The 17,409-nt window shown below is 39.2% G+C and overlaps 1 protein-coding gene across 2 annotated transcripts; it reads left to right on the forward strand.

Annotated features, from left to right (window-relative positions):
- The first annotated feature begins 12,283 nt into the window (after nt 1-12,283).
- On the forward strand, nt 12,284-16,391 carry LOC109164152 (zinc finger CCCH domain-containing protein 32). Of its 2 annotated transcripts, XM_019312945.1 has the most exons (8): nt 12,284-12,488; nt 12,598-12,721; nt 12,843-12,985; nt 13,350-13,412; nt 13,525-13,644; nt 13,773-14,060; nt 14,146-14,463; nt 15,944-16,391. In XM_019312945.1, exons 2-8 carry the CDS (start codon nt 12,628-12,630, stop codon nt 16,034-16,036), a joined length of 1,119 nt encoding a protein of 372 aa, XP_019168490.1. In that variant the 5' UTR covers nt 12,284-12,488; nt 12,598-12,627; the 3' UTR covers nt 16,037-16,391. The 2 variants fall into 2 exon arrangements, with proteins under 2 accessions (XP_019168490.1, XP_019168489.1); XM_019312944.1 differs by having other exon boundaries at nt 12,469-12,721.
- Nucleotides 16,392-17,409: the final 1,018 nt, after the last annotated feature.

A 17,409-nucleotide genomic window follows, 5' to 3' on the forward strand; every position in this document is an offset into this window, starting at 1 on the left:
AGAATTTAGAAACAATCAACCATGCAAAGTTTCAAAACACATGCAATGGATTCAAGTTGCCTTAAGATCCTCAAATACCTTCAAAAGACTTCAAGACCTCCGAGACAATCAATTCTGCCAAGCTCAAAATCTACTGAAGTGCCTCCAGGATTCAAGTAGCGTAGCCTCTGGGATTCAATTGGCACGTGCCTCCGGGATTCAAATGGCGTAGCTTCCGGGGTTCAAGTGGCGTGATCTTCAACAGCAAATGTCAAGCTTCGAAGCAATCAACTCTACAAAAAGGCTTCAAGTTGCTTCAAGATCTTTAAAACCTGCAAAAAATGCCTTCAATGCTTTTAATTCTTCAAGATTTTCAAATGCTTTCAAAAGAGCTCTCAAATCTTCAAGCCTTCAAGTCTTCAAGCGTTCTTCAATGCCTTCAAGCTCTCAAGCCTTCAAGTTGTTCTCAATGTATTTAAAGTGTGATTTAAAGAATGAAATTGAGGCTCTATTTATAGTGAAGTTTGTAACTAAAATCCCTCAACAAACTCCACTAATATTTATTAAATTAAATTAATTAATTATCTACTAAAATGAACCTTGCCAAAATCAAGTATAGATTCATTATTCTATCATCTAATTCAAATTCAAATTAAATTATAATTATCTAATTCAAATATAATAAAATCATATTATATTTAAATTATAATTATAATTATAATTCAATTATGAAATGGGCTTAGACCAATTAATTAATTAATTAATCCAATAGCCCAAATCAAATTTACTTGGACTAATTAAATTAATTTAATTATCATAGCCCAATTAATTAAATTAGACTAATGATCAACCCTACAATAGTTATGCTGTGCAACCGAATGTACCATGCGCATGGTGCATACGGTTCAAAACGACGTCGTTTTTATTAAAAAAACGCGTCCCACTTTAAAAAAACAAATCAGGTTCGACTCTCAGCAATAACATTATTGTGGATATATAATTATGAAATTGTGGATATATAGTTATGAAATTGTGGTTATATAGTTATGAATTTATGGATATTTAGTTCATTCATTGTGGATATTTAGTTCAATCATATATTGTGGATATTTAGTTCATTCATTGTGGATTTTTACTTCATTCATTCATTCATTGTGGATTTTTACTTCATTCATTCATTCATTGTGGATTTTTACTTCATTCATTCATTCATTGGGATTTTTACTTCATTCATTCACTGTGGATATATAGTTATGAAATTGTGGATATATAGTTATGAAATTGTGGTTATATAATTATGAATTTATGGATATTTAGTTCATTCATTGTGGATATTTAGTTCAATCATATATTGTGGATATTTAGTTCATTCATTGTGGATTTTTACTTCATTCATTCATTCATTGTGGATTTTTACTTCATTCATTTATTCATTGTGGATTTTTATTTCATTCATTCACTGTGGATATATAGTTATGAAATTGTGGATATATAGTTATGAAATTGTGGTTATATAGTTATGAATTTCTGGATATATAAAAATGCTATTGCCCGGAATCGAACCTGATTTCTTCTTTAAGTGGGACGCGCATTTTTTTTTTTAACCAAAACGGCGCCGTTTTGCAACCGTATGCACCTTGCAAGGTGCATTCGGTTGCACAGCATAATTTGCGGCAATCCTAAAATTGGGCTCGATAATGATTTAATCGGTCCACTTGTCGGCTTCAAATTTTCTATGTCTACACATTGTACTTTTGCCATAAATTCCAAGATCTTGCAAGAATCGCAAGCCAACTCATACTTAATAAAATTTCAATTCATAAATAGTGACATAGCTTAAGTAATAAAATTTGAGGGATGATGATAACCTAACAGCATGCATACGAATAATCGAACAATTCAAGCCTACCTCAATCCAGTAGCCAATATCATCACCATTTATTGACATATAAAAAACGCACTTTATTTCGAAATAATGTTGCATCTTTAATTGGTGGTCACGCGTAATATATACTTCGTATCATTTAGGAAATGTGGTCCACATTCTATAAAAGACATCAAATGAAATATTTAAGGAATCAGTAAATATTTAGAGAATAAAAAAATATTATTAAATTATAAAAATAATTTAAGAATCTGCAACTATTATTACTTCATAGTCGACCAAATACATTCGCAACTCGAGAGTATGAGGCTTGTGACAGGATACTTGGCCTCGTATCCAACCCAATAATTGACATGGAATATCAAACATAACGGACGCTTGAACTTATAGAGCACTGCATCATTAAATGAGCCAAGTTATGAATGAGCATGACACTTAATGAGGAGAACGTGTAATTAATAAGGGCACGGTAGTTATTACATATTTTTTCTCTCAAAAGATTGAATTTCCAACCACAATGTCCATCACACCCGACCGACATATTATTTTGGAGGATTTAAATCACGGTGACTCAATGACTTAGCATACAATGTCAAATGCCGATGCACACAATGGATATGCCCACTTTTGGACATAATCCCCACAATGTTGCTTATAAGGTTAGAATATTGGTCTCTTATCTCAAATACTGCATACTGAACCAGTGAGCTAAGTCCGTGCATGCAGTTATTAATATTCCTTACACAAGCATAAGAGTCGTTGTACCTATTTAGTATACATGTTGTACCATTTGACAGGCAGGTGACACGCAATACTTTGTACTCCCCTAAAATTAGAATTGGTGCAATGTGCTTCCATATCCTATTTTATATGTCTTACTCACTATTCATCGGTCAAATTAACTGTATTTTATTTGTTTATTTATTTAGTATTATTTTTTATTTTTAAATGTGATTTTTTGAGTGTTTAACAATGCTTTTAGTATAGTTTCTAAATATATAAATTATGTATACTAATACTAAACTTAATATTATAACAAATTTAATAAGAAATGACCAAAACCAAACATTTAAAATGAGATTGAGGGAATAACTGATCTCTTGCATCTTGATATACAAAATGTGCGGCATGGCGTAAGACAGGCCGAGAAAAAGCAATAACAAGGAATAACCGAATAAGGTGGGTGGGTATATATATATTTTGGGTCACACTTGTGTGAGAGCGATTCACGTATCTATATTCGTGAGACGATTGATCAGATCGTGTCAATATAAAAATGTATTATTTATAATAGCAAATGTAATACTAATTATGCCCACGTGCAGGGCCGTTCCTAAGAAAATTGGGGTCCCGTAAGAAAATTAACATTGGCCCCCTTTTTAGTATAATTGTAAATATATAAAAGATATATTGTATTGTACCAAAATATATAATACTCTATAAAAAATTTATTATTCAAAATTTTACTTGAAAAAAGTGACATTCTTCTTCTTCATCGGTCATATTTAGATGTAAAATTATTCACCAATCCATTGAGTCTTTTTTATAATATAGTTGATTATAAGTAAGATTTAAACAAACTTTAACTTTAAAAAACTTCTTTATGCATAAACAACACTAATGAAAATAGTCAAGACTAATTGATATTGCAATTGTAGTATCAAAATACAAGAAATTAGATTGTTATTCACCAATAAAAAAAATTCCTAGCTAGGGTTAGTTATTGAATTAATAATTTTAAAATTTTGAATAAAATTAAAGAATTAAAATATTTAATTGTTTAAAAAAATATTTAATTATTTACATACTTTCATCCTTTTATCGTGAAGAATAAAAAATTTGAGGATGTCAAATGCACAAACAACGCACTTCAAATTAATGATTACTGAGACCGAATTCTTGCGTTGTGAATACAAATCTTGCGTGTATGCATTATAATAGGAATAAGAGTAATTTTTTACTCTTTATATATAATAATTTTTACAATAATCAAATAAGCCCGCCTCAATTCCTTTAAGTTATAGGACTATAATTCTATACGTAAATCAAGTCCTTAAGAATTAGGAATATAAACTTTTTAGAATTTTAAACCATTTTGATTTCTTTATACATAAATTACACCTACACTAATATATAAAATATAAATATATAATAATAATTTTATTTTTATTTTTTTAATAAAAGTGCCCCAACTTTTGGGGGCACAATGCACACATATACTATGTATGTAATATTTGGGGCCCCCAAAATTTGGAGGCCCTGTGCGCTGGCCCTGGCCAAACATGGGCAGGGACGGCCCTACCCACGTGTTTCAATGAGAATACCGAAAAAACCTAGCTTAATAATAAAATGTTTGTTACTTATAAGGGAGAACATAATACTTTTGAGGACAAATGTAATACATTTACATTTTGATGTAAAAGTTTTTTTTTTTTTAATCAAAAGTATTATATTTTCTCATATAAGTACTAAACATTTTATTCATGATTTGGTATTACATTTCATATTAACCCCAACCAGTCTCACACAAATTTTTGTCATATATTTCTAGAGTTCTTCTCCGAAGACTTTCAAATTATACTCCATCAATTATGGAAAAAGCTACATGTATTTCCATATTGTACTCTCAACTTGTATTTCCACACACTAAATATTGATGTAGACACATGTATTGAGATCCACATGAAAAAAAAAATAACTTATCAAAATCCGACACATCAGAGTGTAAATTCAGAGAGTACGATTAGGGAGTATATGTACTAAAACTCCATCAATTATACTATTTGATGTGACAAGTATGGATAAGACATTTTCATCTCCTAACCTGAGTCCAGGAAAAGTTGTCAACATCCAAAATTTTGTAGAATAAGTAAAATTTGAGAGTGCAAATAATAATTTTCATATTTTTATGTGTTTTATTTGAATAGGGGCATTTTACGTATTTAAATGATATTATATTTCTATTCCATCCGATTAAAAAAAAAAAGAATGATATTATGTTTCTATTACATGGTCCAACCGAATAAAAAATGTGATTCCTAATGAAATTCTACCTTTATTATTCTTATATTATAAATCAAACACTAATATAATATTGATTTTTTTTAAAAGAATAAAATCAAAATTCATTAAATCATTAGCCAAAATATCTACACTGGACAAAGGTGGTGTATATATCCACTCGTCATAACTTGACTTAAAAACGACCCCCTAATAATAATATGAGTAGCACGTTAGAATTTAATTATATTAATTTTATTTTTATTATTTAAACCAAATGCCAGTTTCAATTAGACAATCGGTCTACAAAAAAATTACGATTGGACGGTCAGTCTACCAAGGCGCATGATGGATCGGTATAACAATTGGTCGATCGGTCGGACGGCAGAAAATCAACAAACAACAAGCAATAAAATTTTGAGGTCGGCCAAATGAAAAAAAAAAAAAAAAGGAGAAAAAGGGACGTACCTGGAGTGATGGCAGCGGTTGGCCGAGCAGCAGGCGAAGTGGTCGGCTGGTTAGATCGGTCGGTCGGTCGGTGCGGCGTGACGGAGCAGTTGGGAAAGAAGAAAAATAATCCCTTTCGTTGAATGCTAGGTTCGGTCGAAGCAAAGAGAAAAAGAAAAATAAAACCAGGCAAATGCAAATGCAAAAGAAAAAAAACGAAAGATGGTGTGTTTGCGGCGTGGCCAGTCAGCATATCGATTGGAAAGCAACATCAGCGAACAACTACAACAGTCGAACAACAACAATGAAGTTGGTCAATCGACCATTAGAGGAAAAAAGATGATGAAGGTGCAAAGCCGCGAAAGAGATTTAATGCAAAGAAAAGAAGTTAACTATGATTGCATGCATGAAGGAAGCTGGAGTGGCAGCCGAAGCAGATTGCAGTTGAGGAAGGGGGTCGGTCGGTTGGCAACAAGAGGTCGGCTGGCGTGCGAAGCAGCAAGAGAATAAAAAAAAAAAATGACATGGAGTTAAGCATGGAGGACAATGCCCATCGGCTGGGAAGAGAGAAGGAAACAACAACCGCAACAACGATCAACCTTAACAGTGCAATCGGACCTATCGACCTCTCAAAAAAGAAATCTTCCCATTGCATGAGCACCTTCCGACCAAAATATTCAACAAGCTACTGGAGTTTGAAAATTATCAAAAATTGTCCAGTAGACCGGAAGGAGCACGGCTGGACGACCGATCACCCTACGGTAGGACGACCGGATGACACTTTGTTCGTGACAAGCTGATGGGAAGAGTTACGGAGGAAATAGTTCTCACTTCTCGAACCCGACGATTCTCGCGGATTCAAGAAGTGGGGGACTCGTGATGGGTAAATACGTACAGAAGATTAATCCGTATAGCCGATCCGTCAAGAAGTCATCCGACCAGTCCGTTATGGTCTTCATCCCGACAAGAATAAATCACTTGTGGTCAACCGTACCGTTCGTACCGATAGGCCTCGTGACAAAAGAAGATGTTTTTGGATCACCATTGGAATCGCCCCGATGGAAAGTCACCCGGCCGGTCTACCGTAGGGTGACCGGTCGGCCTACAAGATGACGTAGCCTGCACAGCCGAAAACGTAACTTACACGGCAAGTTATAGGGTCCAACTTGCACTTGCAGAACGACGACTGACAGCTTGCAGGTAGGCCGGCTCTGTCGCCTCGGTCAGTCAACCTACGAGTAGCTGCAGAATGACCGTCTGACTAACCTACGAGTAGCTGCAGAGCGACTGTCTGACTGAGCCAACGAGAAGACACCACGTCGATCCGCATGCAGCAGGCGCATTAAATGCGTAGACCGACTTAGTTAAGTATAAATAGGAGGGTCTCACCCCTCACTTCGGGGATCATCATCTTCATCTCATTGTAACTACTACTCACTACTTGTACCTTTCATCCTATAATAGCAACCCGCTTGTAACCTATTACTTACTAGTTGCAATACTACTTAGCCTCGGACCGCTCAGTCGTCGCCCGATAGTCCGACCGACCGACCGGCTGACCGTCGAGCGCTTCATTCTACTCGTTCACAAACATACGTATTCGTAGTGTAACCGTAACCCCCGGTTCAATTTACGCTATCATTGGCGCCGTCTGTGGGTAACGAAACGAGTCACTCTCTGTCCCGTTACCATTTTATTTTTTTTCCACATCTACCTCGCTTGGTCAAAATGGCAAACAGCCGGAGGAGCCGGAGCCAGAGCCACGTGCAAAGGGAAGGATTGACCCACCGGGTCGGACATCACCCCAACAATACGGCTGAAACACTCCCCGAAGATGATCTACGAAGACAGTTGGACCGATCACGAGGGCTGCTGAACGAGCTCACCTCCAACCACAGAGGACAGGATACACAACCCACCCATCCGGTCGGACAAAATACCGACCAGCAGCCTAGACGCACGACCGTCCACCCGACCATCCCAGTACCTTGGAATGGCGCAATCAACCACCCCAACCTTACGATGCCAATAACGTACACCATGCTACCCCCGACAGGTCAGATGTTGCCACCAACGCCGGGTGCACTTGGAGAAAACCTCATACAAGGAACACTGCAACAGGGATTCACCCAGGTTTATCAAACGTGGTCTGGAACGCCGGGGTACTACGTTATGGCGCCAACCCCGCAAATGATGATGACCCCCCAAATTCCAGTCGTGGAGCAGCATCAGCCAGTGGCCCAACCACCCCAAGAACAAATGCCCCCGCAACCCCAAAATCACGTCTTGGATGAAATAAAAGTGGTGGACCGATCTCGAAGGCACAATATTGAAGGATGTGGAAACCACCAACAACCCGACGTCACTCAACGAGAAAGTGTTTTTGACCGAATTCGAAAAAGTGTCAAGTCCCGGTTGGGACCCCAAGAAAACCGAAACCACTCAGGGTCGAAGTCTCGAAGAACTACCGAGCGGAGGAAAATAACATCATAAGAGCAGTCGGTCGATCTATCAACTATTCAACTTACCGTCGGCCGGTCTACTACTTGTAGAAATTTTTGTCCGGCCGATAGCTTGATAAAGTTCGTCCATCGACATTAAAATCGATTTTAAACGAGTGACAACTCTCGACTCTTTTTGTAAAAACTTTGACCGGTCGAGCATTCTCGGTTCTAAATGTAATAATTTAGCCCGGTTGATAGCAAAAATAATAATAATAAATCTCGATCGGTCCGTTTGAGGTTTTGTCCGGTTGAGTTATCCCGGCCCTACCTGCACGATTTTGTCCGGTTGAGTTTGTAATTAAATTCACTTGTTTCCCGGCCCTATCGTTTGAGGTTTTGCCCGGTCGAATTATCCCGGCCCTACCTGCACGATTTTGTCCGGTTGAGTTTGTGATTAAGTTCACTTGTTTCCCGGCCCTATCGTTTGAGGTTTTGCCCGGTCGAGTTATCCCGGCCCTACCTGCACGATTTTGTCCGGTTGAGTTTGTGATTAAATTCACTTGTTTCCCGGCCCTATCGTTTGAGGTTTTGCCCGGTCGAATTATCCCGGCCCTACCTGCACGATTTTGTCCGATTGAGTTTGTGATTAAGTTCACTTGTTTCCCGGCCCTATCGTTTGAGGTTTTGCCCGGTCGAGTTATCCCGGCCCTACCTGCACGATTTTGTCTGGTTGAGTTTGTTATTAAATTCACTTGTTTCCCGGCCCTATCATTTGAGGTTTTGCCCAGTCGAGTTATCCCGGCCCTACCTGCACGATTTTGTCCGGTTGAGTTTGTGATTAAATTCACTTGTTTCCCAGCCTTGTCGTTTGAGGTTTTGCCCGGTCGAGTTATCCCGGCCCTACCTGCACGATTTTGTCCGGTTGAGTTTGTGATTAAGTTCACTTGTTTCCCGGCCCTATCGTTTGAGGTTTTGCCCGGTCGAGTTATCCCGGCCCTACCTGCACGATTTTGTCCGGTTGAGTTTGTGATTAAATTCACTTGTTTCCCGGCCCTGTCGTTTGAGGTTTTGCCCCGGTCGAGTTATCCCGGCCATACCTGCACGATTTTGTCCGATTGAGTTTGTGATTAAGTTCACTTGTTTCCCGGCCCTATCGTTTGAGGTTTTGCCCGGTCGAGTTATCCCGGCCCTACCTGCACGATTTTGTCCGGTTGAGTTTGTGATTAAATTCACTTGTTTCCCGGCCCTATCATTTGAGGTTTTGCCCGGTCGAGTTATCCCGGCCCTACCTGCACGATTTTTTCCGGTTGAGTTTGTGATTAAATTCACTTGTTTCCCGGCCCTGTCGTTTGAGGTTTTGCCCGGTCGAGTTATCCCGGCCCTACCTGCACGATTTTGTCCGGTTGAGTTTGTGATTAAATTCACTTGTTTCCCGGCCCTGTCGTTTGAGGTTTTGCCCCGATCGAGTTATCCCGGCCATACCTGCACGATTTTGTCCGATTGAGTTTGTGATTAAGTTCATACGATGATCCCCGGACTATCAGATAATATTTCTTCCGGGTGGATTTTTTTAGGCCGACCAGACACATTTGATTGGTCAGTCGGCCATATCTGCTTGTCATTCATGTTTAAGTGTACAAGACATGTTTCACTATACCAGAGTAAAGGGTACTCGGTCGGTCGGATCAAAGCATGAAGACAGGCTGGTCTCCCTCTGATCTCTCAGAATCACTAATCTCCTCGACTTCCTCGTCATCATAGTCGCGGGGAGAGATTCTGACTATCATCCGATGACATGTTGTGCGATCAAAAAAGAGTAAGAGTTGGGGTAAGCAGAAATCAGCAATTTATCAAATTAATCTCTCAAAGTTATGCTACAATCAAAGGAGATCGATACACTTCAACGGAGCAAAAAACTGAGGGGAGCCAAGACGGGTGAAGCAACAGACCGGTCAACCGGATGGCGGGGTGACTGGTCGGTCGGTTGACCGGATGATGATTGGCGGTCGATTGATCAACTAGGTAGCATCAACAAATGGCAATAGCAAGAAAACAACTACAACATTTGGCGCATGATCGATCGGTCTAGCAATTGATTGGTCGGTCTAACAATTGATCGGTCGGTCTGGCGATTGGACGGATGATCTACAAAAAAAATGCAATTGGACGATCGGTCTACAAAAAGTGCAATTGGACGATCGGTCTACAAAAAATGCAATTGGACGATCGGTCTACAAAAAATTGCCATTGGACGGATGATTTACAAAAAATGCAATTGGACGATCGGTCTACAAAAAATTGCCATTGGACGGATGATTTACAAAAAAATGCAATTGGACGATCGGTCTACAAAAAATTGCCATTGGACGGATGATCTACAAAAAAATGCAATTGGACGATCGGTCTACAAAAAAATTGCGATTGGACGGATGATCTACAAAAAAATGCAATTAGACAATCGGTCTACAAAAAAATTGCGATTGGACGGTCGGTCTACCAAGGCGCATGATGGATCGGTATAACAATTGGTCGGTCGGTCGGACGGCAGAAAATCAACAAACAACAAGCAATAAAATTTCGAGGTCGGCCAAATGAAAAAAAAAAAAAAAAAAAAGGAGAAAAAGGGACGTACCTGGAGTGATGGCAGCGGTTGGCCGAGCAGCAGGCGAAGTGGTCGGCTGGTTAGATCGGTCGGTCGGTCGGTGCGGCGTGACGGAGCAGTTGGGAAAGAAGAAAAATAATCCCTTTCGTTGAATGCTAGGTTCGGTCGAAGCAAAGAGAAAAAGAAAAATAAAACCAGGCAAATGCAAATGCAAAAGAAAAAAAAACGAAAGATGGTGCGTTTGCGGCGTGACCAGTCAGCATATCGATTGGAAAGCAACATCAGCGAACAACTACAACAGTCGAACAACAACAATGAAGTTGGTCAATCGACCATTAGAGGAAAAAAGATGATGAAGGTGCAAAGCCGCGAAAGAGATTTAATGCAAAGAAAAGAAGTTAACTATGATTGCATGCATGAAGGAAGCTGGAGTGGCAGCCGAAGCAGATTGCAGTTGAGGAAGGGGGTCAGTCGGTTGGCAACAAGAGGTCGGCTGGCGTGCGAAGCAGCAAGAGAATAAAAAAAAAAAAAAAGACATGGAGTTAAGCATGGAGGACAATGCCCATTGGCTGGGAGGAGAGAAGGAAACAACAACCGCAACAACGATCAACCTTAACAGTGCAATCGGACCTATCGACCTCTCAAAAAAGAAATCTTCCCATTGCATGAGCACCTTCCGACCAAAATATTCAACAAGTTACTGGAGTTTGAAAATTATCAAAAATTGTCCAGTAGACCGGAAGGAGCACGGCTGGACGACTGATCACCCTACGGTAGGACGACCGGATGACACTTTGTTCGTGACAAGCTGATGGGAAGAGTTACGGAGGAAATAGTTCTCACTTCTCGAACCCGACGATTCTCGCGGATTCAAGAAGTGGGGGACTCGTGATGGGTAAATACGTACAGAAGATTGATCCGTATAGCCGATCCGTCAAGAAGTCATCCGACCAGTCCGTTATGGTCTTCATCCCGACAAGAATAAATCACTTGTGGTCAACCGTACCGTTCGTACCGATAGGCCTCGTGACAAAAGAAGATGTTTTTGGATCACCATTGGAATCGCCCCGATGGAAAGTCACCCGGCCGGTCTACCGTAGGGTGACCGGTCGGCCTACAAGATGACGTAGCCTGCACAGCCGAAAACGTAACTTACACGGCAAGTTATAGGGTCCAACTTGCACTTGCAGAACGACGACTGACAGCTTGCAGGTAGGCCGGCTCTGTCGCCTCGGTCAGTCAACCTACGAGTAGCTGCAGAATGACCGTCTGACTAACCTACGAGTAGCTGCAGAGCGACTGTCTGACTGAGCCAACGAGAAGACACCACGTCGATCCGCATGCAGCAGGCGCATTAAATGCGTAGACCGACTTAGTTAAGTATAAATAGGAGGGTCTCACCCCTCAATTCGGGGATCTTCATCTTCATCTCATTGTAACTACTACTCACTACTTGTACCCTTCATCCTATAATAGCAACCCGCTTGTAACCTATTACTTACTAGTTGCAATACTACTTAGCCTCGGACCGCTCAGTGGTCGCCCGGTAGTCCAACCGACCGACCGGCTGACCGTCGAGCGCTTCATTCTACTCGTTCACAAACATACGTATTCGTAGTGTAACCGTAACCCCCGGTTCAATTTACGCTATCAATTACAAAGAAATGGAAAGAAATTATCATTTTGTACCAAATATGCCTTTTATTGAATGATGATATATTACCTTAGATAGGAGGTCACATGTTTGAACATGGAGATATTGACTCTTTGTGTTTTAATAGATTAAAAAATATCTATAATCACTTAATAAAAAAAAAAAAAAAAAAAACACCTTTGGCGAGTACGTGAAGTGAGCGTGAACGTGTTTTTTAGAGAGAGAAAAAGACACAAAAATAAATAGAAGAAGACAGACATAGATCGTAACTTGATACTCCTAATAGTCCTATTAGAAGTGCACTACAAATTTTAAGGAACAGCGAGCTTGCGAAACGGGCTGTACGGACGGACTAAGCTCAGAGATAGAGAGAGAGAGAGCGTTCTCTCCATTACACTGTAGCAAACCGACCATATATACACACATATATAATATATATATATATATATAGGTGTGAAGATATATGTATATGCGTAGGTAGTATACACGATCGAGCTTTTCGATCATTAGCAGTGTGTATTTGACGCTAACTTACTGTAATTCCTTTTTTTCCCCCCCTTTGATTTCGGTTGATTTCCCGAAGAAGTTGCCTGAACAGAGAAAACCTAGAGAAACTATGGAGATGTACGGACGGAGCACAATCAGAAACGGGTCGCAGCCGGATACGAGCGCAGAATGGGCTCCGGTGGGGCCGGAAACGGATCTAGAAGGTGGGTTGTTGGGTTTAACGTTCTGATTACGGGGGTTTAAGTTTTGTTTCTATCTACATTGCGGATTTCTTAGGGTTTTTTTTATGATGGTAAAGATTTTCTCGAGTGTTTGTCATTGCAGAATCAATGCAGAGGTTGGGGTTGTGGGGCAGAGAAAGGTACCCGGAGAGGCCGGGTGTGCCCGACTGCGCATACTACATCCGAACCGGGCTATGTGGTTATGGTGGCAAGTGTCGGTTCAATCATCCTCGTGACCGTTGCTCTGTAAGCTCTTGATCATTCACTATATATTACTATATGAGTATGCAGTTGTTAGTTTTCCAGTGTAGTTTCTATTTTGGTTGTGTGTAGCTTGAGTAGGACATTTGAGTACTAGTCGTCACTGTTTATGCTCTCATTTTAAAAGCCCTATGTTTAATTGTCCTGTCTAACTTGGAGAAAATGACTACTGCAGAAGATAGATCCATTTGCATGTTTTTTTTTGTTAAACTTTTGGAAGTTTCACTTCAATCATCTGTTCCTCTGGTGAATTAATGTAGTTGTTGATAATTCACCACTTCACCATTGATTGTAGTAATTGAGACTAAACTCCTATTTATATTGATCTTTGAATTGTTCTGGCTGGAAGGTTGGGGCAGTACAATTGGGAGTAGGGGTATATCCTGAACGACCAGGGGAGCCTACTTGTCAGGTAATCTATTTCATTTACTTGAGGATTTGCTGTTATACATTTGAAGCTATTTGGATTATCTGCTTCAAGTTTGATAGTTACTTTATTGATTGCGTAATTTCCTTGCATGCAGTACTATTTAAGAACAGGAACCTGTAAATTCAGTGCATCCTGTAAGTTTCATCACCCAAGAAATGCTGGTGGATCCTTAAGTAATGTCTCACTTAATATTTATGGATACCCATTAAGACCGGTAATGATCTCTAGTTTCTAATACAAGTAGGCGTTTGTGCCTATTCAAATCTTTTCTTGTTTCTTTTATTCCATTAGATGTACTTGGTTTGTGGGTTTAAGCTTTTTGACCTTTGTGGATCATGACAGGATGAGAAAGAATGCTCCTACTATTTGAAAACGGGGCAATGCAAATTTGCTTTAACCTGTAAATACCATCATCCTCAACCAGCTGGTGTGTCAGGGCCAGCAGCTGCACGTCCATTTTATCCGACTGTGCAGTCTCTTCCTGGACCTTCCACAGAACAGTACAGTGGCAATTCAGCTAACTTTAGGGTCACAAGGCCTCCATTATTACCTGGTTCATATTTGCCTAGTGCTTATGGTCCAGTACTGCTTCATCCAGGCATGGTTCCGGTTCAAAATTGGAGTTACTCGGTAATTAATGAGACCTTTTTGTTAATCAACCTCTACTCCAGTGGAAGTACCCTTTCTTAGAGTGTGGTTAGTTTACTTGATGCAGGGACCAGTTAGCCCATCACTATCTCCTGGTGCTCAACCCTCTAACGGGTTAGCTTCTGTTTATGGAATATCACAGATGGCTTCTTCTTCAACCGCCTTTCCAGGACCTTATTCTCCTTTGCTGGCATCCACTGGTCCTTCAAGTAGCGCACAGAATGAAAAGTGTTTTCCTGAAAGGCCTGGCCAACCTGAATGTCAGCACTACATGAAAACTGGGAATTGTAAATTTGGATCATCTTGTAGGTATCACCATCCACCAGGCTGGAACTCATCAAACATAAATATTGCTTCCAGCCCTCTGGGGCTTCCTCTGCGTCCGGTAAGTGCACATTTTTCTTTTATCCTCCATTGTTTAGGCTTCCCCTTATCTGTCTGCACTCATTACCTTCATGTCGGATGACTGAGTTTAGCTCATGGCTATTGGATAACTTACCATATATGATTCTTTGTTTTGTTTCTTTTCCTCACATAATGTTTGCTGTTGTTTTGTCTTTTTGCTTGTATTGTCCTTATGCCCCCCACCCCCACCCCCACCCCCCCCCTCCCTTATCCTGATAAACATAGCTCAGTCCATAGACTTCTGGGAGCATGACATTCTTAATTATTTTTTAAATGTATTGATTAATGAAATGTTTGGCAGTACTTGATGGTCTGGTGATTAGTGTGGGTTGTGAATTTTTATCGTGAATATGTTTTGCTTCAGGTCAATATTATTTATTTTCTTCAGGTTAGTCTAATTTTTTACCAATTAGCTGTTAGATCTTGTAGCAGCTGCAGGTATCATATGTTAATTTATAGTATTTGAACAAGGATCGCCCTAGTTTAATTAAAACTATTGACCAATTACTGAGACTTGTGGTGGATAAATGAATATACTGATGGACTTCAGTTAGCCAAAGTCAAAGGTTTTAAGTTTAGGTATATTCCAGACCAACTATTTTCCTTTTTGATGGTGCTAGTGTGAATTTGTTCATGCCAGGAAGGAATCTTAGTTTATATATTAATCTAAGAAGTAAGAACCAAAAGGGCTGAATGGCTGATATTGGTTTCTCTGAATTTGTTTGGTCTGTATTTGACTTTTGCAACACATTTTCTTCTCTTAAAGTTGAAGGAAATATTCTGTTCATAATATTTTGTTGCATGTTACTTTGAATGCCTTTATATATGCAATATCTAATTGGTTTGTATAGCCACTGCCTGTAAAGAGTAGTTCTTTGACCAACTTGTGATCCTACTTTTGATAAAAATACTAGTACTTCAATTTTTTCTAAAGCTTATTGTTGAACTCATAAATAGTAATATCACATGCTCATTGGACAATGATTGATAAACTTCTATTCATATTTTTGCAATTTATGGAGCATATCCTGTAACCCCCCGAAGTTTATAATAAATCATGGACCCTTAATGTGGTTCGGAATACATTAGAACACACATGCACAAAAGAAATATCATGTGGTTTGGAATACATTAGCCTCTTTGAATCATTGAATGCTCATCTACTTAGCTATCATTTTTAATGTAACTTCAATCATTAGTTGAAGAGGCCGGTGGGACCATGTCTCACAACCACGGTAGCATGTACCTTCTTACTTTTAGGAATGTAGAGTTTACTGATTTTGGTATTCACGCAAATCTGTTTTACAGGGTAAGCTTAATGAATTGGAACTGTAGGTTCATCGTTGTGTAACAGTTTCTGTTTCTTTAAATTATGGTGAAAATAGAGGAGGTTGAGCTAATTGATGTTTCATTTCATAATGGAACCTTTTACATAATGGCTTTCTACTATCTAATGGCAGGGCGCGCAACCTTGTTCTTTTTATCTGCAAAAAGGATTCTGCAAGTTTGGTCTAAGCTGTAAATTTGATCATCCAATGGAGAGTACAATATAGTCCATCAGCTACATATTCTGCTACCAATGTACCAGCTGCTCGGGGTCTTCTTTTCTTGCTTTGGTTCCTATTTCACTGCCAAAGCTGCGTCTGGATTTGTTCGTGGATCTATTCAGATCCCTTGTGATTATGACGAGTGATTCTAGTAGTTCAGATGGGATTCAGGTCAGGGAAGATAAACTCTTAAACTAAAAGCTGAGTCCAATTCACAGTTGCAGTAGTATTTTATGTTTTGGGTTTGTAGTCTGTAGAGAAGAAAGACATACAGTTTGTTAAGTTACTGTAGCTTTTTTGGGTGTCCAGTCCAGGTACTATTATGTTGTGTGAATGAAGTTGGAAGTATGTTAGATGATCCTTTCTGAGAAATTGATGAATGACTTAGGATAGCTCATCAATTCTTCTTCTGCAATTTTCCAAAAATAAAAAATAAAAAATTCTTCCTCCGCATATCCCCAACCTTACCATACTTTTTTGGGTGACGAGGAAAACCTGCAACCATTATTTGAGAGTGTGCATTAAGTAAGTCTCGTCTTGTGATCCTAGCCGGCAAATAACTATAAGGAGGTAAACTAGTCTTAAGGTTGACCGGTTCAAAATTAAGGATGAGATTCGAGCTTGTGACTTTATAATTATAAGTTTATTTCTTAGGCATCTTGATTGAGGTTACTCCAAACATTACCATACTTGATACAATCAAGTATGGTATGGTGTAGCCGAACCTCGAAAGGGATGGATCATGTACTAACATACATACACTTCGATTTATGAAAAGCCTACCACCTCATTTTCAGGACCATAAAGTGGTAAACCAGTTTAGGTTTAAATGACCGGCTCAAATCAATGAAAGATTTCAATAAATAACCAACCTAAGTTTAATTAATTGGTTTAAACAAATAAAATGTTAATAGATAGCTCTCACAAGAATTCAGAAAGTGAATCCAATCAACTTAAAAAGTCAATAAATATTCAATTTAGATTTAGCTAATCGACTCAAATTTTAAAAAATACCAATAAATAACTAAAGTGAATCCCATTAATTTGGTTGAAGTTTTCCACATATATACTAACATAACATACGAGGTGCCGGATCTCACATGTAATTGTGTAATTGAGTGAACATGTCCGTTAGTCAATTATTGGAGTCAAAAAAAAAAAATCAAGAAAACATTGTGGAAAAGAATCAAATCCGGTGGGCGGGTTTGCATCAGATGAGAGATAGAAATTCGATTTCATTTTGTCACATTGGAAGGTTGAATTGGTTCTTGGATTTGTATACGTATATGGGGATGTAGGGGCCCACGTGTCTTGTGTACGGCATCATTGTAACCACACACCCATCTATTCATCCAAACCTTGTCGACCACCACCTCCTC

The sequence above is a fragment of the Ipomoea nil genome, unplaced genomic scaffold (genome assembly GCF_001879475.1).
Source record: "Ipomoea nil cultivar Tokyo-kokei standard unplaced genomic scaffold, Asagao_1.1 scaffold0302, whole genome shotgun sequence".
Classification (NCBI taxonomy): Eukaryota; Viridiplantae; Streptophyta; class Magnoliopsida; order Solanales; family Convolvulaceae; genus Ipomoea; species Ipomoea nil.

Bases quoted from the DNA above. Each gene is read 5' to 3' on its own strand.
- LOC109164152 (XM_019312945.1), top strand. From the start codon at position 12,628: ATGGAGATGTACGGACGGAGCACAATCAGAAACGGGTCGCAGCCGGAT. The intron at 13,413-13,524 runs GTAATCTATTTC...CCTTGCATGCAG, and splicing joins CAGGGGAGCCTACTTGTCAG to TACTATTTAAGAACAGGAAC. The intron at 14,061-14,145 runs GTAATTAATGAG...TACTTGATGCAG, and splicing joins TTCAAAATTGGAGTTACTCG to GGACCAGTTAGCCCATCACT.